General features: G+C 40.8%; 1 protein-coding gene across 4 annotated transcripts; it reads right to left on the reverse strand.

The window, feature by feature from the left end:
* Positions 1-360: 360 nt before the first annotated feature.
* parga (poly (ADP-ribose) glycohydrolase a) lies at positions 361-27,719 on the reverse strand. 4 transcript variants are annotated; one of them, XM_039784204.1, is made up of 18 exons: positions 27,613-27,719; positions 26,836-26,898; positions 25,944-26,597; positions 25,669-25,801; positions 24,656-24,778; positions 24,450-24,530; positions 23,527-23,601; positions 19,746-19,838; positions 18,398-18,552; positions 13,357-13,436; positions 13,194-13,254; positions 12,323-12,398; positions 8,670-8,817; positions 4,424-4,502; positions 4,172-4,280; positions 3,407-3,512; positions 1,993-2,121; positions 361-1,312 (listed from the first exon to the last, which is right to left on the reverse strand). In XM_039784204.1, the coding sequence occupies exons 2-18, from the start codon at positions 26,862-26,864 to the stop codon at positions 1,131-1,133; spliced, it is 2,313 nt and encodes a 770-aa protein (XP_039640138.1). In that variant the 5' UTR covers positions 26,865-26,898; positions 27,613-27,719; the 3' UTR covers positions 361-1,130. The 4 variants fall into 4 exon arrangements, with proteins under 4 accessions (XP_039640138.1, XP_039640136.1, XP_039640137.1 ...); XM_039784202.1 differs by having other exon boundaries at positions 27,516-27,699; XM_039784203.1 differs by having other exon boundaries at positions 26,836-26,901; positions 27,516-27,699.
* Between the last annotated feature and the right edge of the window lie 33 nt (positions 27,720-27,752).

Genomic DNA, 27,752 nt, shown 5'->3' on the forward strand with positions numbered 1-27,752 from the left:
CGGTCGGCGCCAGGGCAGTCGGGACTCACCCGGAAATGACGAGCGGAATGAGGTGACTAGAGTCTCTCAAAATCTGATGAAAATCTTTTAAACTGACCTTTGTTGATCTGAAATGAAGACAGATTCAGCAACTGCATGGCCTATTTCTCGCTTAAAATGTTTTCAGAAACACGTTTCAGTGAACTATTTTAGTACAATATGAGATCGTATTCTGAACGGCCGCCATGACAGTCTGGCTCTGAATTTCCGGAGAAAACAAACCCATGTGACACGTTCGTCCAATCAGCTGCCGGTTTTCATTTATTGGGCAACATTACTGATTAGCGCCGCCTGCTGTTATAGAGATGTATTACGTCTCGTCTCCTCTCGTCTTTTTGGTCTGTTCTGTGGCAGTTTTTTGGACCTCGGGGACGCGACTGATCATATCGAGGGGTTTTCTGTCAAAGGTCGCCCGTCGGCTATATGTGTCTACACCTTTATACCGATAACATTTATTGATATGAAAATAAGGACTATATGTGTGTTAAACATTGACATCCTAGGGAATATAAAAGAGCAGCATATATGTGTAGAATATTTGATAAATAAATGTTACCCATGCATAGACTACAGTATGACATCTTATCTCTCTGCTTTCAGGAACCTCACCACAGCCTGGGTTCGGTAAACAGAGAGGACAACTCATCCAAAAAGTAGCAAACACAATAAAGGACAAGATAACTAGGGATGTCTTATCATGTCCTGGATTATTAATAATGAAAAGTGTCCACAAACATGCATATGATGAATATTTGGCCATGTGTGTAATTAATGTAAAAACAAAAGAATTCCACATCGCACTTAAACTAAAGAAAGGCTTGACAGCAACCAGGATTTACTATTGCTATAAGTCTCTGAAACATTTCACCACATTTGGTGACATACTACGAGGCTCCTATAATACCACCAACGAGAAAGGCAAAACTGTGTTTTGGTAGTTTGTGTTTTGGGATCACAAACTTAAAGGGAGTGTGTGTGAGACAAAAAGTGATTGTAAGCACAAGGCTGACAGCACATTGAAGTTTGTGAACCTGCAGTCTCTTTTACACGGAGAGACAGCGGAGGGAGGTTAAGTTGCAGCTCTAGCCGTGTTAATGAGAGTCCGATGTTACAGGGGACATCCCAGAATCCTTAGCACAGTCCGGGGCGTCAGCGGGCGTGGGGGAAGAGACTCTCTCATGGATGAAACTGTAGAGACTGATGTCAGGTCGAGTCGTGCGGCAATTCTTGCACACCGAACTGGAGTACTGGTTCAAAAGGTTGTACAGCCTCCCTGGGAGGGAAAAGGAGGGAGGTGAAGATAGAGAGAGGAAGAGAGACAGAGGGAGGGGATGGTGCAGGGGTCAAGAGAAGGAAGAAAAATGGAGGGAAATTTGAGAGAAATAGACAAAAAGGACAAACGGAGTCAAATAATGAGCAAGAGAGACAGAAACTGTAACAAGAAAAAAAACGAAGAAAAATGAAAGCGTGTTCGGGTTCATTTATAAATCAAGTGCACGTAGCCGTGAGCTTTTTCTCTGTAGCTCCACTTTAGGAAATGGATGGCTAGAGGGGAATTTCTCTGAAAGGCTTCAATAAATGTCAACGGAAGAAAAATGAAAAGAGGGGGAGGGGAGAGGCTGGGGTCACTTCAGGCAGTAATCCACTCTGCAGCAGAGGCTGAATGGATAGGCTGAGGAATGGAGAGGGCCCATAAAGTGGAATAACTTAACATTGAGATGGACTGTATTCTGTTATTTATGCATACTGTCCCTGTAATGACACCAGCAAGGACAACCTCCATGTGCTGTATGAGCCTCAAGAGCCCCACAATCCTCCAGTGGTTGGTAACATCACCATTCCGGTTCATTATGCAATTTAGTGTTAAGAGCTCAACAGTGGCAGGGCAGGGCAGAGCGTCTAACTCCTGCAACAAAAAATATTAAAACATTTGGTTTTGTGTGCGAGTCTTACCGACGGTGACTTGTCTCTCGGTGAGGAAAGTGTGTATTTCATGAACATCTCTCATAAGCTGAGCATCTCCAAATGTGAAGTACGCCAAGTCTCTCCCGGCCTCTGCTGCAGCCATCAACTGAATCAGTGCTGAAAAAGTGAGAAGGAGAACGCTAAAGGGAAATCCAGGCTATAATATACCGTATTAGCATCATTAGTATCCTTCAGTTTCGGAACGAAATCATAAATGTGTAATTGGTCGCTGAAAATAAGCTGAGGAAACGAAGTAATTGGTCAATAAGCTGGATAAGGTACGGCTTCAGGCAGAAAAGAACACGAGTGACAGGGGCAATTTATATCAGAAGAGTAAATAATCCACCATTGGTAGCATAGCCTCATCAACAGCACTCACTCTTTCAGCCTTGCAAATTAGGTCTTACGACCTTTAAATATTTAACAGAATGGATAATGATTCCAGATTAAAACGCACAAAACAAACATAATTTGCAAAAGGTCTGTAATCTTTACAACATAACAGCTCGGTCTTATGTAACTACCACATCTCAAGTCAGCTCCGGGACTATAATGTAAAATAAAATACAGTTGCCTTCTAAAAATACCAGCTATGCTAATTCCAGGGCTAATAAGAGGGGTCCCTGGCAAGCTAATATCATCCTCAGGGACTAGTCCAGTGGATCTATTCATAGCGTGCTGCAGAGAAAATTAACAGCTTCAGTTCTAAATGAAACTGTACACAAACACACCCATGTTACTCCAATCGCATTTGCATTCATATTGCAGGACATTTATGTGGAAATATGGGTTTTAGTCCAGCACAGCCTCCATGGATGATAAGTATGAACGAATATACAGATAATTAAAATGTTAGAGACAATTGACCAGAAACCCCAAAATGTGCAGTGTAGTGTACTGAAGGGGACAGTAAGGGGCCCCCTGCTTGTGAAGAGTGATGTTGTGTAAGCCCACAGAGACCTGAATCAGCCTGGATTTATGGTGTCCCTTCCCTGTAATCAATTGCCCTTTTAATGGAAAATAATAAATGTGTGTCAGCTGATCAATAAAGGGAGGGAAGGAATGGATGAGTGACACCCTGGGAGAGCTACTAATTGACCAGAAGTGCTAGAGACAGACCGGCATCTGTGACTGTGCCATCCAGTCCTTTAATGGCTGGGACAAGCAGTGCAGATGAATGGCTGATCCTGTCTGAGCAACTAATATTTACCTCATGCTTGAGAATCAAGAGTTTATATTTTTATGTAAGCAATATTACGTATCTGCTAATCTACTGTATATCAGTAGTACCATTTCAGCTCTCATGTATGAAAAAAAAAAAAACGTTGATTCCTTCACACGTGTCACTATACAGTCTTTTCCTATCTATCCGAATGCATGTTTGTAATTCAGCCAATGATACCTTTAAGCCGTGTGTCTCCACCAAAAGCTCCACAACCCCAGTTGCCTGTGGCTACTGCAGAGAGGTGCTTGCTGTTGGCTTTATTTCGGAAGAATCCACAATATGCCTAGGATAAATGCACAAGAGGAAGGGAAAGTGAGGAAGAAAACAAGGAGACACAAGAGAAACCTTTTCAATATTTTTTATCTCTTCGCACAATAGAGATTTAGAATATACAGAAAATATATTACGTATGACATTTTTGTGGGTTTCATGCAAGCTAAACATCAAAAAGCAAAAATGTTTAAGAGTAAGCCTCAGCTTAAACCATAAGCATATTTTAAGAAATGCAGTAACGGCTTTAAAAAGTGCACACAGGTGCATCATTTTTTGTCTAACTCCTCAACAGAAAAAGCTGTAGTAAATGACCGTACCACTACTACAGATAGGAGTTGTGTACCATTAGTATCGGTCAGATAAGCTCGGTAGCTCTGAGCTAAATTCAGTGGTGTTACAGTTCACTAAGCCTTTAATTAACATCTTTGCAGGTGATACCTGACAATATGTCAAAGTTTACCACCATGAGCTTTTAGTCAAAAACATCATAATGTCCAGCTTCATCCTATTTGTCACTTAAGGTACCGAGAGTTGACACTATATTTTATAGCTTTCTTGTGTCCTTTCACAAAGACACATTTGTTTGAGGAATGTGTAATATTTTATGTAAGCCAAGCATATTTTTTATATAGTTCTGTGCAAACACAGACAAGGACATCTCTCTCTCACCTTGTTTAGTTCTCTGGTTATCTTTTCAGGGAGAAACTGCTCTAGGAAGTGCCTGAATTTGAGAGCATCAATGGCCACAATCTCCGTACAGCGTCGCTGCCAGTCGTCCCTGGAAATGAAAGAAAAGCAATGAGAGATGGGATTGACAATGACTTAGAAACATTTTCCTATCATTATGCAAACGTTCTGAATTAAAATATCAAAACAAAGCAATTCCAAAATATGAAATAGTACTATGTGAGTAAAATATACCTGGCAGTCTCGTCCTTGTGGCTGGTCTTCCATTTGTAACTCTCAGCATAGCCAGTGTATTTACTGTACTGTTCAGTGCCTGCAAAACAAGAAATAAAGTCAAGAAAAAAAGACATTACTCAGTATTCAGCAGCCAGAACACACAGTTGGCCTAAATCGGTTTCTGCGCCTTATTTCTTAAATCACATTTAGTGCGTTTTATGCTCCCCATGTGAGTACACCGTATCAGCTTTTATTGGATTGTCATAAATAAAGGCCAGTGACTTAATAAGTAATCCACTTTGGGCTTTGAAATGAAAAGCTTTCAGTCATAATAGGAAGAACTGGTTAGAACAGAAGAAGCTAACCTTGGCCACATTCGCAAAATGCTTGCAAAACATGAAACATCATTGAATCATTCATTAACAGACAGGGTAACACACCGCTGATGGAAGTTAGCCTTTTTGTGTGTGTACTGGTATGTGCTCGGGGGTTAGCACTCGAAAGATTTCATCATTCGTCATTACAAATACAGCTGCACACAATTCTGAAAGTGATGCCTACTAAAGGCTCCATACATTATGCATTAGGTATGAGGAAGTTTCACTGCACTTCAATGAAGAGCAGGTGATTAGCATAGCCTTTTAGGTTCTACTGTATGTACTGGCAGAGTTACGTATGCTACTAGAAGAAAATATCGAAAGTATTTTAAAAGCAATGCTGTCATTCTCTAAAAGTATCTCTTTGAAGAGCAGTAATTAAACGCTGCTTTTACTTTCTCATAATTGGCTTCATTTAATTTCAAGCATGTACCATCTGCCAATACTTGAAGTCTAAGCAGGAATGATGATTTTTTTGTGCCTTTCTATGACAAAGTATGACTCAAGCTAATGGCCTGTACTGGAGCCAAAACATCACAACACAGAAATGACAGTACAACCGGGCAAAATAGAGTTGCGTTTCTATGTAAAGTTTTGGATGAGTGAACAAAAACATTTATTTTAAACATCTTGCACCATTGAAAACCCATATCACTTTCTCCATCAACAGAGCTGCCCTTCTCATCCTTCACCTTGATAATATTTACCATGGCAACTGTCAATGAGAGCCTCCTGGAATACAGGCTTCCATCACTAGATTACATCATGACCATCTACCTTCCAATCTGAAAACGCCTATGGACAAAAACTGATGTGACGCATAAGTTCCAAATGCACTGGATGCCCCATGTTTAGACACCTAAGAAATATGATTAACTCGACAGAAGAGAAAAACTAAGGCAGAAGAAGAGAAACAGATATAAAGAGTCTAGAAACAGAGACAAGACTTTAAGAGGAAACACTGAATGCGTGCAAGGAATAATCTGCAAGGTTTAAATGAATCTATGGCGTAATTGGCCCATTCCATTAGTGGAGCAATGACCTTAGTTGGGCAATAAATTCCTTTCTGTCCAAATGTAATAACGTTAAGTGGAGAGGAGGAGGAGGGAAAGAGGACGGGAGGCAGGGAGGGGCACGGCAGTGAAGGTGACTTGGAAGGGATGGGAGTTACAATGAAGACAACATGGCGCCATATGAAAGAGACGATGCTTGGCTTGCTGACAGGAGGGTACTGAATGAGACACAAGTCGATTTTAACGGTGGCTAAATAGAACTGAGTGAGTGTGTGAGTGTGAGTGTGTGTGTGTGTGTGTGTTGTAATAACACCTCGGTGGCTCTTCCTTTTCTCTACTCTGCTGTTCTGACCAGCCGATGTGCAACAAGCAATGTAGAGTTAGTAGTGGGTGCTAAGGGTGCCCATCAGACCATGCAGACCATGCACACTCCTAGTCTCTTCATATGTTGTTTGTCCATGTGTCTCTCTTGCTAGGCACAAGTTCAAAGAACCAACAGAATCAATCAAGTGCAGACATTTGGAAGCACCATTTATATTTGAGTTTCTGCAGGCGCAGCCAAGTTATTTTACATGCCCTTGTGTCAAACAGATGGATTTATCAAAGAGGATAATGATGCCTCTTGTGTCATCAAAGGCAAATCTAAAGTAAACATCTGATTTTAATGCCCCAGTGAAATACAGGCACCAAAGCAGGACAAGTGGATGTTAAATATCTGTTTTGTCAAGCTAGATAAAGTGGCAATAAAATACATACGATGTGGGCATAAATCAATTGACTCAACTGAGGCCATTTCGAAACGCTTACAATAACACTACAAACTAAAATAATGAGGTTAAATTTAAAACATGCATGTTTTTGATTGAATTAAGCACAAGCCTTCATATTATGTCCACCCATATATTTATATATTTAAATTTTCTGGCAGTAATTGCACAGCCGTGATCTTAATCTGGGCTTGCCGTTACTTTGACCAGTGGTGGGCGAGGTACAGCTGTGAGGCAGGGAAAAAGGTAGGCGGAGGGGGGCGGGTGACAGGGCACAACACTTAGAGAGGTTGACCCAAGCAGAGTGAGTTGGAGGTTAAAAAATAGAGCAATTCTGCTGGAGAGAAATGAAGAATAGCTGGGCAGTCCCAAGTGAATCGATGCAATGGATTTACCCTCTGACTGGATGGAAGGACAGCGGTAAAAAAGAATGGAGCCCAATAAACACACAGGGCTCAATGAACTAGAGAAAATAACTCTGAGGCGAAAAACAACACCAGTTTAGCCAATGGTATGTGTAAGTAGAAAGACATGATATGTGTGTGGTTTCTATAAGAGAAAGAGGAAAGCCAAATAAAAATACACCAAACACACCACATGGCATGAAGGAGCAATACTGTATATAAAGAATATTCCCCGTGTGGTAGCATCATATTTGTTCTGTATAGATTGCACAAGTATTTAATTCCTGCTTGTAATGGGGTTTCCACACCTGCCTCATTTATTTTGGTTGAATCGCACTAGAGTTCGTTTTCCCCCCACGGTTCGTCTGGGCAGGTGCGAATGCAGCAAACGCACTCGGATGCACACCCAAAGCGGACCAAACAAGCGTACCGAGACCTCCTTGAAGAGGTGGTCTTGGTATGCTTTCAAACGAATGCGGAGCAGTTTGTTTGTGGTGAGAACGTGATCGGACCTCGAACAGACCCAACTGCACATTTTTGGACTAAACCAGCTGCTATAGTCAGCTGTGCTGTGCTAGGATGACCAGGGCTACAATCAACCCACGCAGTTGTCTCTTCATAGTAGGACAGCAGCATGTTGTCTGCTGGCTTTTCCTCCTCTCTTTGTTTACTTCCGGGAGTTCCGTTGGAATTTCCCCGCATGGTAATTCTGACTGATCGAAGAGCAGTAATACGAAGACAACGAAGTTTACTAAGACACATCTGGCCAATGATGTGAATGTTGTCACGTAACTTGTGTTGCTGCATTTTGGTTTGTTTCACCAACTCATCAACTGATTCGGACCAAAGCAAACGGCATGGTGTGAAAAGAAACCGAAACGGATGAAAAATGCTACAAAGTATAATATTTTTACCATTGGTCCAGACCAAATGAACAGAACTACAGATGTGAAAGCACCCTATGCACAATGCGTAAGGGGACTAACCTTATCCCCATATAGCACGACGGGAGCTAGATACCACCTCTCTGGTCTTAGCCACAAAATACATTGTTTTTCTGTAACTAGTGATTCACAAGATGCTAATTGGCGGATAAAAGCAGCAAAGAAATATACAATGGCAGCAATGGCACACAGTCTGTCTGCTCTACAATGGTTCCATTCCCTGCAAAATGTGGGCTAATAAGCACCATGTCACAGAAAGTCTTAACTGGGTGGAAACCTATAAATAACCTGACCTAATATCTAGTCTCTGTATGAGGACATTACTGCATGCGTTAAAAAAACAAAACATTTCAGCCACTGGTACATGCAATAACATCCTTTTGCTCATTCATTGGTCTGAACGTATTAACATAAGGCCATTGTTGGAACATAGATTAACCGGCCTTCAGGCTCAGCTCCCTTTTCACCGCAACAGTCTGGTACAGCGCCTGAAACACTGCCGACTACTACATTTTTTATGCTAACATTTGACTATTCTGTAAATCTGAAGCAACAACTCTACATTTGTTGACAATACATTTCTGTTTAATCACATTTTCCACCAACAGATGAAGTGGACACAATGAACCACAAGGGAGGAAGGAACAGACTGAGTCAATTGAAAGAAGCATACATGAAACAAGTGTTTAACAGGCGTAGTCATTAGTGCCATACAAAGGACAACCTGAAGGCTGATAACGCATTTGTGTGACTACGTACCTGTGACGATGAGGCATTCATTGTGTTCCAAAGCTTCAGTAAAGAGGCGAGAGACAATGAGTTCAGTGTTGATGAGGAACCTAATCTCTTCCTGGACCAGTCCATGTCCTGTTACTCCACCACCTACAAGCCTGTTTGCAAAGTCCACCTAATTAAAGGAATATAATGGGAAAATAAAAAGAAGAGTTAACCAAAATGGCACAGTCAATCCCATAGTTAAATTCACAACAAAACAAATTGTTAACATATTGTCCTGCCCATTCAATGCAGTTGAGAAGAACTGTGAGGTTTAGCTACTGTCACTCCCATTATTTGAACAAATGACTCTATTAGTGTCTCCTTATTAACTGTCACCCACTGTGGTCATTTAACACAGATAGATGTCTAAGGATCACTTCACTGCTGGAAGCTTGTAAATAATCAAATTAAGAAATCGTAGCAAAACAACATACACTTTACAGAGATAGTTCAGATATCGATAAAATACAATTAATGGTGAGCAGAGAAGTAATGCAACATCTGCATGAATGTGTGCATACTGCCTCTATTTTTTAAGTTAGTTAGTTAGTTAGTTAGTTATGTTTTATTTCTGTGTCATGCCAAACATTTTGGCCCATCCCACATGGGATTACAAAACACCACAAATTTATGTATTTAACAAACATCTTCCTGTCGCATATACAAATCATTCGGAGAAATACATGAATACAAATACAAACATATACATATACAGACATATACACATGTATATACACGTACACACATACCACACACAAACAACAAATTCTCATCTATAATTCATCTCGATAATGCGCTTTTTTCCTCTTCTCCCAAGCTTTATCTAGATAATTGGCTAATTTATATGTTTCATATGTGAACAGCCATTTCAGTCTTGGAGCATCATCCATATTTACCAAATCAATCTCTGCCTTTATACTACAAAACAAAAACAAAAAATCACGCTGTTCACAATAAAAAGGACAATAGAAAACAAAATGGAACTCATTTTCTATATCATTCAAACAACACATAGGACAAATCCGTTTTTCCTCTTCTACATTAACATATCGTCCTGTTTCAATAGTCAAAGGCAAAACACCAGATCTCACTTGAGCACATAAAGATCTTTGCCTTTTTGACAAATTATATTCAACATAATTCTCAGTGCCATATTCTGGTTTTATCATTACAAAAATACGCAATTTTGGCTTAGCCCATATGTCGTCGGCCCACTGCTTTTTGTCTTTTGAAAACACTGATTCTTAAACAAGCCAATATTCAGCTTTTCATTATTAAGAAACAACTCCCCAAAACCATAATTACAAAACAATTTGCATATATCGTTAGACCAAAGACCAAGAATAGGTTTATCCCAGAGAAATAAAATGGGATAAGTTTATTGGCATTACTTAGGGAGAGAGGAAACACTCCGACTGTCCTTTTTAAAAACAAGTGGGTACTTCACACTCACCCTTAATATTTGTAATTCTTAAAGTGATGGTTCGGAGTAATTTCACCCTAGGGTCCTTTGCACCATGACCTTGAGCCAAACACCCCCAGAAGCTTAATTCGGTCTAACATGCAGCAGTTTAGCAGAGGCTAATGGATTCGAGTGTCTTTTAACATTACCCCACCAATAATGCCGAATATACAGGTCTACACTAGTATATATAGGTTATGCAACGATGGATTGGTTGTAAAGGTACACCAGAAGTTTATGTAAATAACACTTGCGCGGCGGCTTCTGCTCCTTCGTTGCTGTTGTTGCTGTTAAGACGAGTGCTTAGGGACATCTACAAATTACAACACCGAAAAGAGATGCAACAAAAATATTTTTTAATTTAACTTATTTTTTAAAGTAAGTGCTGTAGTATAACTAGCAGGAGACAAGTAATAATTGAGGTAAGTTTGGAGACATTACCTTATTTAATCATTAAATTAATAAATATTTTTGTTGCATCTCTTTTCGGTGTTGTAATTTGTAGATGTCCCTAAGCACTCTTACTGCCCGGTAGTAACAGCAGCAGCAGCAGAGAGCAGAAGCCAGCAGGCAAGTGTTATTTACATAAACTTCTGGTGTACTTACAAACTTTACAATCCATCGTTTTATGAGTGCATAACCTATATATACTAGTGTAGACCTTTGGTATCATTTCGGGCATTATTAGTGGGGTAATGTTAAGAGACCCTCGGATCCATTAGCCTCTGCGCTAAGCTATTCAGCGGCTAACGCTACTCTACGCTAACTCTCCCAATGTTAGACCCAGGGGGGGTGTTTGGCTCGAGGTCATGGTGCAAAGGACCCTAGGGTGAAATTACTCCGAACCATCACTTTAAGTCTAGAAGTCTCTTTACTCTATAGATAGGTGGGAACTGACCCTGATGAAGACCAAATATTTTACAATTACGTTGTTCTCAATAGAGCTAGAACAATAAATCAGCTGGGATAATGTATTGACCAATACAAACTCATCGCAGATACAGTTTATCGGTGTAAACAATAGTCAATAGTTAAATAATTTGCAGAACCAAAATGCTGAAATATATCTGAGGTAACTTATAAACATCGTTCCAAATAAAAAGTTGCTTGTGTTAAGTATCATTATCTGATTTTTAGAGTGCTGAAACTGTTAAAAATGAATGAAATGATGCTACAAAAGTGCACATGCTAAACGAAGTTCTCCCAAATGGAATTTTAGCCAAATCTTTTGATGTGATCCTGGAGCTTCCTGCCATGTAAGCCCACTCCTTGTTTTTGTGGCATGAATAAGAGGACAGTCCATTAGATCGCAATGCTGCTATTCAAACAGCCTGTCAGGGGTGAGGGTTCTGCTCACTGGCCCACAGCTACGTCAATCTGTGTGACAGTGTGTGTGTTTGTATGTGCATGTGTGTATGTTGTCTAACCAGTCACTCAACTCACCTCCTTCACTGGTTCACCCCTCACCTCACCCCCCTCACCCTTCAATCTCAGCTCCTGACAGAATGACAGCCCACTCTGCCCTATCAAAAGTCAACACACAGCCAGAGCCCAGCCTGCTGAGGTAGCCATCAATCCGCCTGCAGGACTCCTGGCCCAGTGGGTCGTCCCAGTGAGATGGCTCACCCTCGTCATCTTTTCCTCCATGCGCCTCCTCCTCCCTCATCCCCCACCCCAGGGTCTTCTCCTTCACCCTTGCTACTCTGAGTTACTCAAGTGTACATACATCAGATGTCAGCTTGAGTAAAAAATGCACCAGCTATCCTGAAACACTGAGGGGGAGTGGGGAGATGGTGTGAATCAATGCAGAAATAGAGCCAATAACCTTCCCAGATATGCACAAAAATGATTCACCCGATTTTGACTTTCTGCAGGTGGTGGACGACCATTCAGACAAGCAGTTCAAAAGCTAAACAGAAGGCATGGTGATGGTCAGAGTCATGTTTGTAGGTTTGACACACAATAACAAGTGCAAAACAGGCATGCTACAGTGCATCAAATCTGACACTCCAATAATTTTGTCTGAGTTTGTGGTTACAAAAAGAAATCCTTTTACAATGATTGGGGGGCACTGGCAGGAAAAATACCTTTATTACTCCAGGCTATATAACTTGTTCTACTTGGCATTAGATGCAAAACAGTGTTAGATGCAACATAGTAAACAAATTCCTACCTGCAGCATCCCATATCCATCATCCTCAATCGTCCCCTCACAAGTGATGTGTAGGCGCTTCAGCGGAGTCTGGGAACTTGACAAAAAAGATAGCAAAACTTTAAGTTCTTCTTTTAAAAAGAGTAATTAATTGTATTAATACAATTTAATAATTCCATTGTTGAAGTGGTGAAGCCACAACACACTTCAGCAAAGTGTGAATGCCCCAAACAATTTCTGGACGTTTGAAAGAAACATTTCAAGTCATTACATTCTTTGGAGCAACAGTGTCAACTTCTTTAATCTCCTCGGATAAATTCTGCACATCTAAATTTAGGAATTCACTGGCATTCTTTTTGGCAGGCTTACTTAGGCTTTGTTAGGTTGGATGGGAAGCATTTGTGAATCAAGCCTAAGCTTTTGGTCACGATTCTGATGGCATTTTAACTGCCATCTCAACCTCAGGTCTTTCCACAAATTTAATCTGTATTTCGCACAATTCAGTCTCACAATCCGACCTGCTAAAAAAACCACCAAGCAGCACAGTGCTGCCATCATTATGTTTCGTGGTAGGACTGACTGAGCTGTGCACACTAGCAGCAGAGGAACTCTGATGTGTTGATGTTGTTTGAGTGGGCCTCCTTACTCTACTCAGATAACATCAACCCAATTCAGATTTGGTCAATCAAGTTGCGGGAACATCTAAATTATTTTTTACACAATTTAACCACATTTGAAGTATCACTGTGCATGAAAATAATATTTACTTACTGACCCAAAACATAGCACAAATGTATATTCTATCTCCTTTATTATGGCTTTTTGTGGGTAGATTATAACAAAAATTCAGCTCATTAAATTAATAATGTAGTAGAAGAGAATACAGTAATACCTTTCCCAGTTTGGAGGATTGTTCAGCATTTGTCTTGTGAATGTAACAAGACCCTTGGGCTCTTGGAAAAAAAGAAGAAAAAAAAAGTTCATCAACTGAAAAACAGAGAGCATTACAGAGAAACAACGGCTGCAACATCATGTTGGATGTTATTAATGCTTACTCGTCTGTGTAACTCTCCTGAAGTAACACAGCAGAGTTCTCAATTTCTCAATTTTTCTTGGTGAAGAACCATCAAATAACCTGAAAAAGAAAGCAAATGGGAATTTGAGATCACAAGAGGTTTTTGTAGGGTACTGACTTTGTCAAATAGTGCATGTGAGACTTTAGAGTCTCTAAAAAAAAGGAAATAAACTAGTTTTACTCAAATATATATATATATATATTTTTTTTTTATATGAAATAAAATATGTTGTGTTTTAGCAGCTCAGAGAGATGGATGTTTCACTCAGAGTGATTATCTAAAGCTCACTGCACAACCATGCCACAGCATGACTTGAGTGAGGTCAAGCTTTTAAACTGGCATGATGTCTCTCCCATCTACCTCTATTCTTCACACAATGGAACTGCCTGAGGCCATGTTTCTGTTCTTCAGTTTCCATAAAAACTAGGGTGGATGGAGGGAGGAGGGAGGGGGGGAGAGAGAGAGAGAGAGAGAGAGAGAGAGAGAGAGAGAGAGAATCGGGTGGACGGCTTAAAATCACCCCATACTGGTGCTCCCCCTCCATTAAAAGCAACCTAAGCTGATGAGTAATCCCAGTTCTGCTTTCTGCCCAGACCAGTAAAGAAATAAAAACAGAGGGGGTAAATTACATGAAAAAGGTAATTTACTACAAGGCTTTCCCACCCCATTTCCCTTAGTAAGTGTCAATTTAGCATAAAGTACCTTGGAGGACAACCTGCCTATGAGACAGTGTAAGTGAAACATAGGTGGGATGACGGGGAGATTTCCAGTATAGCCGCAAATCATACCTTGCTGAAGACAGAGGGGCAACTAATTATGAAGGATTTAGTCACAAAATATATTGCAGCAATTTTTTATTTTCAAGGATAGTCACATTAATTATTTGGTTCTTATGTACTGTAACCTTACCTACTACATAAAGTGCACCAGGAGACAAGATTACTCACAGTTTTGCCTTTTCCAATAAGGTTATTTTCTTGCAAATGAGGTAGGCCATTTCATGGTCACTAAGCTCAGAAACAAAAACAAAAGATTTATTTCTTAATAATGAGCTTGCATTCTTGACTAAACTGGCTTCCTATGTCATTTTCTTCTCATACAGAGGAAAACACGAGCTAAAGAGACAAGTCTGCCTTCTTTCCTCTCCTTCGAATCTATCCGTCACTTAACGGAGGACAAACCTTGACAGTTCTGCCAAAACAGCAATCAGCAGATTGCTTGCTGCTCTCCTTGTCCAAGACAGAGTGCTACTGTAGCTGATAAGTAAAGTGATGGACACTCCCTCAATTACAGGGGGAAAGGGAGGGCCAGTAACGATCCGGGGCCCATTTTAGACTGCACTGGTTGTCTTGTCTCATCTTTTCAGAAACACCAAGACTTTTTTCCCTCTCGCTCTTTTTTGTATTTCACTGCCGGCAGAAATGCTGATAGTAAAGGCAGGCCTGCAACCAAGTGCTGGCATGGATCTGAAACAGCCAGCCCTCCAACTGGAATCAATGCTTACATTATTACAGAAGCCTCTTCACTTAGTCGGCCACTAATGTTTTGATATGGAGGCAGATATCATGCATCCATACAGATGACTGATTATGAGAGCACGAATAAGGTTCAGATAAAAATGAGGGAGTTGAAGGGGGGAATATGGACCAAATCACACATGCAGCTTCAGTCAGTCAGTCTTCTGTATCGGAACATTACGGATTTGGGGTTACCTGACAGCGACTGAAAAAAGTGGTGGATAGAGGAGTGACTGTGTGCAAGCACTGCGCAAGACATGTAGCTTATGCTAGCAACAATACTTCCAAATATGATGGTGCATTTATAAAGACATCAAACCAGTGTGTCCGTTGGAGCGACCTCTAGCTCACCCAGTAAGAGCATGCGCCCCATATAGACTGAGGCCTTTGCAGCGGGGCCCAGGTTCAAATCAGACCTGTAGAACTTTGCTGCGCGTCATCCCCCATCTCTCTCCCACCTTTCCTGTCTATCCACTGTCTCTCACTCTGAAATAAAGGGAAAAAAGCCCCCCAAAAGAATCTTTGAAACCAGTGTGTCTGTTGACCGGCCAAGCAAGAGAGTCGGGTAGAACAGAGCAACTCATTTTCCCCGCAGCGTTTACACAGCCTCCCTATGCAGATTCAGACATGGCAATCCAATCCATGACTAAGCACTGGCCGCTTTATAGCGCAGTAGTGCAGAAGTGGTGGATGCGGGATTTCAGCATATGATTAAAGTAACATTAATGTCTAATAACACAGTGACACTTTTCCAGCCAAAATCCAGCCATATTCCTTTTATTGTATTGAAAATGTTGCACTTAAAACTAATATTTCCATTAAAAACTGACATGTTATAGGCTAATGTTTTTTTGTTTTAAAGTCTAGTGCTGGGTAGAGATTATGCTTCACTTTATGTTGATGGCCTTAGTCTAAATTGTGTCCATATTCCTATGAAAATAACAAAGCTGCATTTTTTGTTTGCACTAATTAGAAAGCATATTCTTTTAAAAAAGATTTGACAATAAAAAAATAGTTTATGTTCCTTATGTTCTTAAAACAGTTAACTTTTTCTGCCAAATAAAAAAATGAAAAGCAAGTTGAAATTGGCAATGTGTACCAAAAAACGTACCAAACTGAACCGTAAACTGTGACTCCAAAACCGTGATATGAACCGAACTGTGAATTTTGTGACCCTTGATACCATGTTCTGCAAAGAGTGTCAGCACTAATCATAATAATGTATTGTTAAACCGAGGCAACATCACCGAAATCACTAATAAGGAGACGGTGCCTCACAGAAATACAGGGAAATTGAGTTGTGATATCTGGACAATGCCCAGTGTGTACAGCGGTGCATACAGTCCATAACACTGTAATAGAGCTGGTAACAAAATCTCATTATAACTCTGCTACCAACCCCACTACACCCATACACAACATCTCAAAATTGTGACCATTATCAGCTGCTATGAAGTAGGGCTGTTGGAACGAAAGTCGAATATAATAATCAATACTCTAGTTTTTTTTTGATTTTTTTTTTTTTTTATATAAATAGGTTGGCTAATGTTAGCTAATCTCCCTCTTCTCATGTCTGATGAACAATAAATTACGGGAGTGAGAAATGCAAGGCATTGTGAGCTAACGTAATGTACAGAGTAACGTTACTACAGGGGGGAGTGACATGCTGTGTCTGGAAATCGGAAGGAGGATGGGAAATAGCTATAACATGACTTTAAAATCGACATCCACCGAGCCAAAATGTGTATATTATCAATAGTTGGCTCATTCTGGTTTCCTAACTGCGTTATAGGAGCTTAGCTGGGAGCTTCATGGAGACAGCTAAAGTTAATGTTAGCTGCCCTACAGTTGTCAGAGTTAGCTTCAACTTCATATTTTACCTTCTAACAGCTGTACTCTCAGTAACGTGACAATCTGCAAGAAACAGGTTTCTTATAAATCACTAAAACAGTAGTGGCAGCACCGTTTGGCTTATTTATCAATGCCGTTAGCATCGTGGCTAACACTATTGTTACTTAGTTTATGACAAATCGTTTCGGCTGTGCTTTCTAACATCATGTCATTGTGCTAACCGAGCACCGTTAGTTTTTACAACAAAGCTGCTTACAGAGTTCTCTGTTGATTTGTGTTTGTTGCTGTTTGCGTGGTGGAAAATAATGTAAACAGAGAGCGGCGTGCCAGAAATGCAATGCACCATGTCGTAGATCCCCTTTAAAGCAACACTATAGGCGTTTTTCCATTACATGGTACCTGCTCGACTCGCCTCGACTCGGCGCACTGTGCGTCCCTTTTCCATTGCAGATTTTAGTACCGCCTCAGCGTGGCTGGTCGTCATAGCGACTGCCGTGGGCGTGGCTTGGTAGCGTTGAAAACTGTGATAACAGACAACCTGAGTGTAACACAGCCACATCTTCTGCTGCTGTCTTCACACATTACAGCAGCAGAGCAGAGATTGTGTACAGATGCAATAATATAGGCCTGATTCCACACTGCATCCCCTCCATCCGTTGCATATAACGGTTGACTCCTCAAGATCATGAGAAGCCAGAGACAGATAGACAGGTGTGCCCTTTAAAAGTCTATCAAAACAATTTGTTTCAATTAGCCATCCCAGGCTTTCTTACAGACCACTGGTTCTGAGTAGGTAGAAACAGAGAACACCAATTTTACACTCCTACTCTGAATCTCCTTCCCACATAAGAAGACATAACAGAGACATGGAGCTCAATAAGGTACCCGGCCCACAGTCCCATCCTCAAGGCTATAAGGTGACAGGGGCAGTTAAAGCGCACAATGTAATCTTACAACTATTAAAAAAAAAGTAAATATGCTTTTTGACAAAATAACAAACGAGATACCACAAGCTGTAACTCTGTTACCAGCCAGATCCAGTTCACCTCGTTGTGACATTATGCATGCAAGCTTTAAAAATAAACTCCAATGTTACTGTATGAAAACTTAATGGACACTAAATAAGTTGAAGCTGAGTAATAGAATTCAGTTATTGAGGGTTTTCAAGGCAGTAGTGCCCCCATATGGAAAATTCTACCCATTTGTAGTAGATGGTTGTACTTAATCATGAAAATATTACTAATCTTTGAATATATTCGATGCACAATTACTGGACAGAACACTACTGAGAACATTGTGAGACTGTAATTAAGCCAATAAAAACTGGGCAACACGGAATGTTCCGTAATCATTGAGGACCAGAAAATAGTATAATGATGCCAATGAGTCCAATCATGCTCCTGTCAGACAGCATCGTAAGCTTCTTCTTGAAGCATACAGACCAATGCAGGATCAATATCGGAGTCTGAGATTTACTCTTTCTCCTGATTAAAGTAATGGCTTACAAAGGGACTCCGCAAAAATCTCAAGGGGCAAACCTCATTTTGTGAATAAAATACTAATGACCTGCAGCTCACTCAATTACTCTAGAGAGCTAACTGATAATTTTTTTGTGTGTCTCCAGTTTTTTGCAAGGGATGATGTGCCTTTACCTGTAGAAGTTGATCTCAGGATAATTGCAGTACTCCGACTTGCGGGAGTTGCGTCGAGGGAAAGTGCAGAAGAAGGCGTTGGCCAGAAGACATGCTATTTGCTCCTGAGACAGAGTCAGGGAGTGGTTCATCCTTGACTTCAGTAGGGGAATTGGCTAAAAAGAGAGAGGAAAAAAGTAACAAAGAGACCAAACCTGAGGGACTGGAGATCAGAATGGGAAACGTAGGGACAAAAAGAGATGCGCAAGAAACACACAAGGTTGCGTGGGTGTAGTACTGTGGGTCTGATGGCTCATGGGGATAGATAATTAGTTTAGCAATCTAGCAAGCAGAGGAGACAAGGAGAGTTCCATTAGGTAAATGGGTGGTAGTAATTAAGGTCCTGGTTTTCTTGCTCTCCCCCCGGTTGGTTCAGTCAGACACATGGGGCCCCATCTATCTTCACTGATTAGGGCTAAAGAGCCTCCCAAGGCTGCCCAGTTAGCAAATCAATACCAGCTCTAATAACACACACATAAACATTAGCCTTGACGCTTAATACTGCAAAATAAAGCGGAGAGTCAGAAAGCTTTATTATCCAACCGCTACAAATGATTCTGAGGTGAAATCTGTACCAGAAATTCCCTTCCTTAGTTAAACCTGAGCATCTTCAATGTCCTGCCCCTGTTTATGTCTCAGGTAGCATCCAAAGAGATTTTCCTATCCTGCCCACAGTGGGAGCTGAATTAAGTTTATTAAATTAAGCTACGGACTATGGAATAGATAACTGAATTACAGAAGTACCAATGTTGGGATTTTTGCATTGCTATGACTGATGACGGACAACGAAAAAATAAAGACAAATGGGGATGACATTTAAAAGCTCTGTGACATGGATCAGCTCCATTTAATGCGAATAAAAGAGAGGGCCCTGTTTCTCAAAATATATTGCTCAGAGGAGGAAGGGCTAGTGTGGAAGTCCAAAGGAATTGACTGAATTTTGAATTTTAGAAGAGTCATTTCCTCAAGTGCACAAGCATGACACATCAGATGGATGACTGGAAATGAGACGGGCCTCTCCTCTCGCAGCCCTTTTTTTCTAATGAAGCAGTTCTTGATATGGACCAAAAGGGGCATTCATTATATAGCAGTTCTAACTCATGAGCTGATCTTGTATAACATCCACCATCTAACCCTTTGCCTCTCCTCTCTGCACACAATTACATCCTTCCTCCAATATCACTTAACACTGCAGAGCTCTTTTTAAACCCACTGTATCACAAAAGCTCACCTTTCAATTCACACAACTCCTGCAAGCCCCCTAAACATAAACTGTGCACATATTCAAAAAATAGTAAACTGCACTTACCATTGTGCAGAGGACAGGAGCACGGAGTGCAAGGTCAACCATAGCTGGCAGTACGATCTCAAACAGGTGTTGTAGTTCAGAATGCTCAAGATACTGGAGAGAGGAGAAAAAAAGCAACATACATGCAGAAGTACTGTTAAAGGGTATATCTCTGTGGAGCTCACTGCCTAGTTAGGCAGGCAGTTACTCAGAGCCAGCAGTCAGAGTGACGGATTATATCTGAAGTGGCATATTGGTCTGTAACACCACTGATTTTTCCAACCGAAAAGTTAAGTCGCAACCAAATCATTTTTACCTCCGCCAAGTAGGTTATGTTTTCGGCTCGGTTTGTCTGTCAGCAAGATTTAAGAAAAACTACTAATACATTTCTTTCTTTTTCTGTTAGTTTCTGACACATTAAAATTCTGTTACCCTTATTTTCTAGAAAACAGTTTGGTTCAGTGATAACTTATTTCGTACAATGATACTATCACTATCAGTTTTTGAACAGTTCATCCCCACTTTACCTCAATTTCGATTTCAACTGAAAATACAATGACCAACATGCAATTTCCAATCAATAATTTATTTTAGAGTTTAGTGTTGTTTTGTTAGGACAGAGATACAGTATGGCCCTACCAGCTACTTGGTGAAAAGTGTAAATGGTCTAATAACGGTTTGACAGTGAGTCTGAGGTCATAACCCAATACCAGTAACCAATATCTAAGGAAGGATGCTCAATTTTCTCACATCCAACAAGAAAGCTCAATGTCAGTTAAATGAAATAGAGGTTTATTGTTGTTTCAGGGTGAACTCCCACTCTTCAGATATCAATAATCCCAACACTTCAGCGGTGAAAGAAGAAATATAAATGCTGCAGAGCTGCTCGCTACACAGAACCATTTTCAGAATAAACCAGCATCAATCTGGGAGCGAGCCTGCCACGGCCGAGGCATCCATACTTCAGCCTATAGCTTACCTCAGCATCCATCTGCAATTCCCTCTAAAATAAACACCCAGTTATTCCATCACAGACTCAGATTTACAACGCAATCACTTATGAGTGTATTGGCTTCGAATGTCACTGTCATCAATCACTTGACTTACTCTATCAAGGTAAGCAGGGGAGCTTGCGCTGATTAAATGGACCTTCTGGAGGAAATGCAAATGACCAATTGTGGAGAGAATGGCAGGGTGGCTTGATTTTCAAAAGGAAGTCTTTGGTGGGTGATTTGGCCGGGGGCATTTATATGGCTGCAGAGCAGGTCTGACTAAATGCTGTCAGAAGTAATGAGCTGGCAGACATCATAAAGCGCTCCTGTGGGACTAATAGATGGTAGTTGGTTATGCGGCAGGAGGAGGGTAGAAATATGATCCCCGAGCCTTTCCGCAGCTACAGCCGCTGGCCACCACGGTAACACACAGGTTAGGCTGCACACACAAACTATACCTTTCACATCAATACATATGATAGACTGCGGACAGTCCAGATTTACTGCTGCATAGGCTAATGATCGATTACACTCTGATCTTCCACCCATTCTGGTCTTTAAAAGTTTTTTCATTTCCTGGCACCCAAGTCTCAATTTCACATATTTATTTAGAGGTCTAAGAATGTTTTATAGAAACAGAGATAGAAAAAAAAAAAAAGTGACCAAGCACAAAAGTGAGAGGGATGAGTGTGCTGTTGTCTTGCTGCTAAATGTGCATGCACTATTGGGACATCAGCTGTACTTACTCGTGGAGTGCTTTCCTGCTCAGCCCTCAGACATTCATCAGAAAGTGACACAGTGACAGTTTCATTTGGCAGGGGAAAAACACTAAGACAACTTACAGACAAGCCCTAATTTGGATAACTCTTTTTTTTTTTTTTTTTTCCTATTGCTATTACACATTGAGCGGAGTGTCAATCACTGGCCCAGGGGCAATGTACCTTGTGACAATTACCCCAGTGCTGCACAAATGTTCCTCCAGATTTAATTAGGTGGTCCTGGCTGAGGAGTGCAACCGTTAGGATTCAAACACACACACACAAACTGGAGCGAAAGAGGAGTAACACTGAAAAAAGGCATACGCAGAGAAGCAGTTAAAATAATTCTGTCAATTACTCATCAATTTGGTTGCCCAACCAGCAAAACAATTCAGTCTGTGATTCTTCTGTGTGTGAAGAGTAATCACGTATGCATGTCTGCTGTAGAATATCAGCTGTTAATCATTGCTGCTCAATTTGTTGGCAGGATGCTTTGAATGATCCCTCATCCTGCATCCACTAACTGAAAGAAATGTAACTGACAGAAAGCAGTCACAACCAGTATCTATTTTGTATATGTACATGTGCATCTATGCACATTCCTGTTTTTCCAATTAATGCACATCACTTAATTTGGAGTTCTATTAACTTTAAATAATCAAACCTCGACTTCATGCCTCAGCATGAAAAAAATACTGGGAAATACCACGCGTAGGGCAGCTGGATGGAGCTGCTGACACAACAGAGTCCTGGAAGGGTGAGTTTCTTGCTGGCATTACTGAGCATCCTTGCAGATTTAATGGAACCTTTTAATTAAATTGGATTAAGCTATAAAAAGGCTCTGGTGGCTATTGATCTACCAAGCTATCTGCTTTACATTGAGAAATTATTTCAGGGAGGAGAAAAAAAAAAGAGACCATTTTGGAATGGTCTGAATTTAGCTGAGTAATCAGTGATGAGAAGGGACGGACATCAAGTTCAGATATCAATCTGACTGGACCGTAGCAAGCATGAAATGTTCCCGCTTAGTTGTAAGAGCTCCATTGAAATAATGACCTTGTTCCTAATGGCTCTAACAAAGATATTGAGTTTGACAATAAACTACATGCTTTACTAAATGTAGGTAACCAAATTAGGCTTCTAGCTGAAATTGGTTTGCTATCAGTCTTCTTTTTGGCCACTTTGGGTGGTAATATGCCATATACTCACATCGAAGTAAATACACTGCCAGTAGACAGGCAGTACTACTGTGTCTACAGGATTCTGGGAAGGAATTTCTGCAAAAGGACTGATGCTTTACTTGAAAATGGTGATTTCTAAAACAGTTTGAAAAAGTCATTTCATAACAATGAAAGACAGGTAAATAATCATCCCACATGGGAAGAAGTTTCTTTGACAACAGGTATGTAATTACAGTCCCTAACTGTCTAAGCAGAGGAAAATAAGTGTTTAAAGAAAGGAGAAAGACAGAAAAAAAGAAAGACATCCCCATGGTTCACCCGCAACAGCTGCCGCCGCCATGCTCTGTGCTCATCTGTCCTAAATGTATGAAGCATATTAGCTCCTCTGAGACTCCCAGGTACTGGCAGGGGACAACGCACACTGATGGGCTTGCAGCCAAACAGAGGAGAGCAGGCTCCCTTTGCGATAACAACTCTAGTTTAGTATCAGCTTTAGCTTAATTCTTCATTAAGGTAATTTTAAATCATGGTGAGTTAAACAAACAATGCCAGCAAAGTTCACAGGGTGACTGTCAGAACTGTGATATGCACAACGGGTTGCATTTCACTGATAAGGTGTGTATTTATATGTCAATTCTATTACAACAATTACAAATATGAAAGCCTGTTATATAGCAAATTAAGAAATTAGAATACAAAATAAAGTAGTGTTTCTTTAAATTAGGTTTCCCACCCAAAGTATACAGCAAAGATGCATACCTAAGACATATTTTGACAGTTACAATATGAGTAGCAGGCTTGAGTGAAGCTGTTTTAATCATTCTGCTTTATCTTTGGTACAAGACCAGCATATAAAATGCAGACAGCTTACCTCTGTGCAAAGAAGGTTTAGGGCAGTGAAGTCCCATTTCTTTGCATGGGCTATGTTGTATCTCAATATAGCATCCTGTAGAAGAGAATACAGAGTTATTTATTCAGAGAAGACCATTTTTGAATATGTAAACTGTATGGCAGCAGATTAACAGCAGGTTTAATGCACAAAAAGAATCAGGATCTTAAATTACAAAGCTTCTTTTACAACATGTTATGTTTGTTGCAAACTCTGCCACCCTGTGGTTGTTTATGGAATAGGTTTTGTATATTTGTAACTCCTGTGACAGTTTAATTGGAATAATACCTTAGAAATTCTCCAGTATGAAAGGCATTCTGTCCAAATAAGCCAACGTTTTATTTTTAAATAGCACCTTGTCCTTACCTTTTTTTACTTTCCTTCCACACCAACCTCAGCTGTCCATTTTTGAACAACCAAAAACAAGGTTTTCAAAAATGCTTGCAGGGTGGAGAACTCTGAAAACAAGAGTCACATTTTGGTGTGGATGGGAAAAACTAAACTTTTGGCCAAAATGATGACTGCTCAGACATGTTCAATACTGTGTTGGAGTAACGTTAAGAAGCCAACTTTATGTCTGCAGTCACTTATTACAAACTTAACTGTGTGTTCAGCTCTACTGAAACACAACGTCAAGACTAGGAGGTGCCAAAACAGAGATTTGAACTGCTGAGACCAAGCAGAGTAAACTGGGTCCCCTCCCACTCCTTAACGGGTTATAATGCATAATGTTGTTGTTTGCTAACATAAAGACGATAGAGAAAAAGACAATTAGCACTTTTCCTAACTTTTGGTGTTTCAGTACAGACTTGTGGAAGTCACTTCACATTTAAAAGGTGTTTATCCTGTCTTAGTGATGACACATATTATGTTCAACAGAGTCCAGCCCAGCACTGTTGTCTTACCCTCACATCCAGAGAACTTTTGAACCCTCCCTGCAAGGCAGTGCGGATCAGCTCCCACCGACTTTGGACACCACCTCCATCCTACATGACACAACAAATCATGACAAATTGCTTTTATGAAAACGTTCCTACAGTAATGAACCTTGTTGTGGTACATGGTTTGTTTTGAAAAGCATGCAAAGCTGTGATGCGCTAATATACTATACCTCAGTCTCCATAGGAAACAGATTCTTCTCAGAGCAGGGCATCTTCACAAACACATCATCCCACGCATCTTTGAACTTGCCGGGGTATGGAACAGGGACCTCTCCCTCTCTGAGGAGATCTGTCTGTAACAGAAACAAAACGACAGGGAAAACAAAATGACTTTACAGGTAACAGTTGTGTGTAGAGAAGCGATGATTGAGACACCTGCTTTCTATCTTGGCTGATCAAAAAGATGCAATAGTTGGTTTTTAAAAACTTCTGAGACAAAGAACATGGCATGGTAGATGTTATGAAATTAAGAAGTCAGTCACTTTAACTCTGTTCATTACTTCTAAACAAAATGTATTAAGAGCAGCGTTTCCTCTATGTTGATTTGACCGTGGCGGCCCCCCACGGCAACATTTCTGCCCCCCACGGTATCAGAAATAGGGCTGCAATGTTACAGTGCATGTCGGAGAATAACGCGGACACACGAGGATAACTAGCCAGTTGAGATCATGTGTGTACGTCCTTGAGAACTCGTATAAGTCGTATAACTTATGTTGTCAGTTCATTTAAGCCTGGTCTTGCCATTACCAAAAGTCATACGTTCCTTTACTGGCTGACTGAACAGCTGAAAATCAGCTGCCCTGATTTAAATGAGATGTGCTTTTTCTCAAACAGTAATTAAAAGTCCAGCATTCTTGTGATTGAGGGGGTGATGGGGAGAATCTAGCTTGGATGGCAGTAGTTAGTTGATGTTCAGAGCAAGTAGTAGCTATACAGCAGCACCCACAGTGTTCCTGTGGGACTTGTAGTGGAGGACACAGTATGATAGGAGCTTTACTGACAAGAGGCCCTGAGGGGAACATGGAGGATGGTTTCCCATGTTTCCCTGTCTTGTTCTCCCTTATTAAAACACAGTACAGATCCACCACACAATGCCCATTCACATCTGCATGTGCATTTTTATGACTGTAGCATTCTTACAACATACAAAGATCACATATAGTACAAGTGGCTGTTTACTCACTCGGACTGTGACAGTGTGGTGAGGCGCTGCTTTCAGGTGAGACAGAGGGGGAGCACACTGGGGCATTCTGTTCAGCTCATCTATGGGTGTCCCCAGCCATCCTCTGTCCATGTTATGAAATGCGAATGAAACTCTGTAACGCAACAAAAACAGAACAGGGCAGTATGCTACACAATTACTGAAGGACATTGTGAGCATAGTGGAGCTAGGACACTACAGGAATTTCATTAATCAGCAAAGACAAAAAGTGGAACACAGAAAATGTTCACAAGTACCTTTCGAAAAGAGCACCTGACTGGCTTCCAATTAAGTCCTGGCTCATATCAGATGAACCACAGTGACTGTACTGAGCTACCTCAGCATCCTCTGTTCCCATGGCAACCAGATTGACTTTTTCTTTGACCAAACATCCAGAATCAGAGTCTTTGACAAACTGCTGTGATTCCTTTGCAAAGCCAGAGTCCTCTGCACAAGCACTGCCATCTAAATCCTTGTCTGAGCTTGTCACGAACAGGGTTTTACAGATGGGGCTGTCCGGACTCAGCATCTCCACATCACTGGGTGTACTGACACCCTTCTTAGGACTATTACTAAGACAGAGAGTGAGTTTTGGATTTGGAGCGTGTGCGGCAACACCAGTTGTTTTAACAGGGTGAGGACCAGGTGAAGTGGACCTCTTAGATTTCTGTCCATTAGAACAGGATGTAGGGGCTGTGTTATTTCTGCTGCCTGTAAGAACAGATTCATCCAGCCCACCTGCAGAACCACAGTCCATCGAAGTCTGAGATGCTACGTCATCTTGCATGTTCTCCGTTATTGCACAGTCTTTAAAAGTGTCACTCTTTTGTGGTACACAAAGAGTTCCATCTGTTAAGTTTGTTGTTGGAACATCATTCTTTACATCCTCTGGCTTGATTTCAGCAGCCATACTGCAGCAGGACAGAAGGAGAACAAAGTGAGAGAAGGCCTTGTTAGTAGGCTGAATCTACAAAGTGTACACTTATGATCATAATGATGCAGCTTCCCTTTTCCCAGAGTGCACTTTGTTAGTAGTATATTAGATGTGCTTAATCCTTAATTAGAAACGTAAAAAGGTCAAAGCATGTGGCCAGCCTTAAACAAAAAGCTTCATCACCCAAAATCCTAATGCTAACTTGACTGATTTACCTTCTTTGAGTATCCACCCCTTCATCCATCTTCGACTGGTCAGACAAGATGAATCAACAACAGCTGCTTGACAAAGAAATCATTCACATGTTGAGAAGCTGCGACACTAGATAATTTTATACATGCCTACAAAGTAATGACATATCTATATACTGCCCGTTTTCAAATGATACTGGACTTCACATAGAGCAAAATACAGAGCGGTGTTTATGTCTGGTCTTAGACGAAAATTACACTCAGACCTTTGGTCCATTTCACTCAAGTCAAGAGGCTGGGCAGAGACTTTAGATTCAGCCTCCTGCCTATAAGGCATCAGTTTCAGTTTCTGACAGTTATTTGTAAAAACAAGCAAGAAAAGCTGCTGCTGGCAGGTTCCACACAGCTACAATTAGCTAGCTAGCTAACTAACCCCAACTAACCACTTCTAACATTAACGTTACCTTCACCGTAAAAAAAAAACATTAGTAGTACAATGTTTCTTTCCAAAAGAATATGGTTAGCTAGTAGCTTACTACCTTGATGCGAACACATCTTGCAAGACAAAAAAAACAAGTCATCTTGAGCTAACTAGCTTTGATTGGCTAAAGATCTAACGTTTTGTAGATAGCGCTAGCTAACGTAACATGATCAAGCTAACGTTAGCAGTGCTGTGTCCATTACAACGAAGAGATACAACTTACAAGCATGCCCTTCTTTGTGTAAGAATTCTGAGTTAGATGCATTACATAATTATTTATTTATTTTCATATACAACTATTTCTCCCCTGAACATATCACCATTATCACTCATGATATCGTCCGGTTTACTGTCACTTCGTTGTTGCAGGCAGCTGCTGCACCGTGACGGCAGGAAAATCGGGACCAATCCAGACATGTTTCTTGGGAAAGGAGGCGTGATCATGAGTCGGTATCCTAGC

The sequence above is a fragment of the Perca fluviatilis genome, chromosome 19, assembly GCF_010015445.1.
Source record: "Perca fluviatilis chromosome 19, GENO_Pfluv_1.0, whole genome shotgun sequence".
Classification (NCBI taxonomy): Eukaryota; Metazoa; Chordata; class Actinopteri; order Perciformes; family Percidae; genus Perca; species Perca fluviatilis.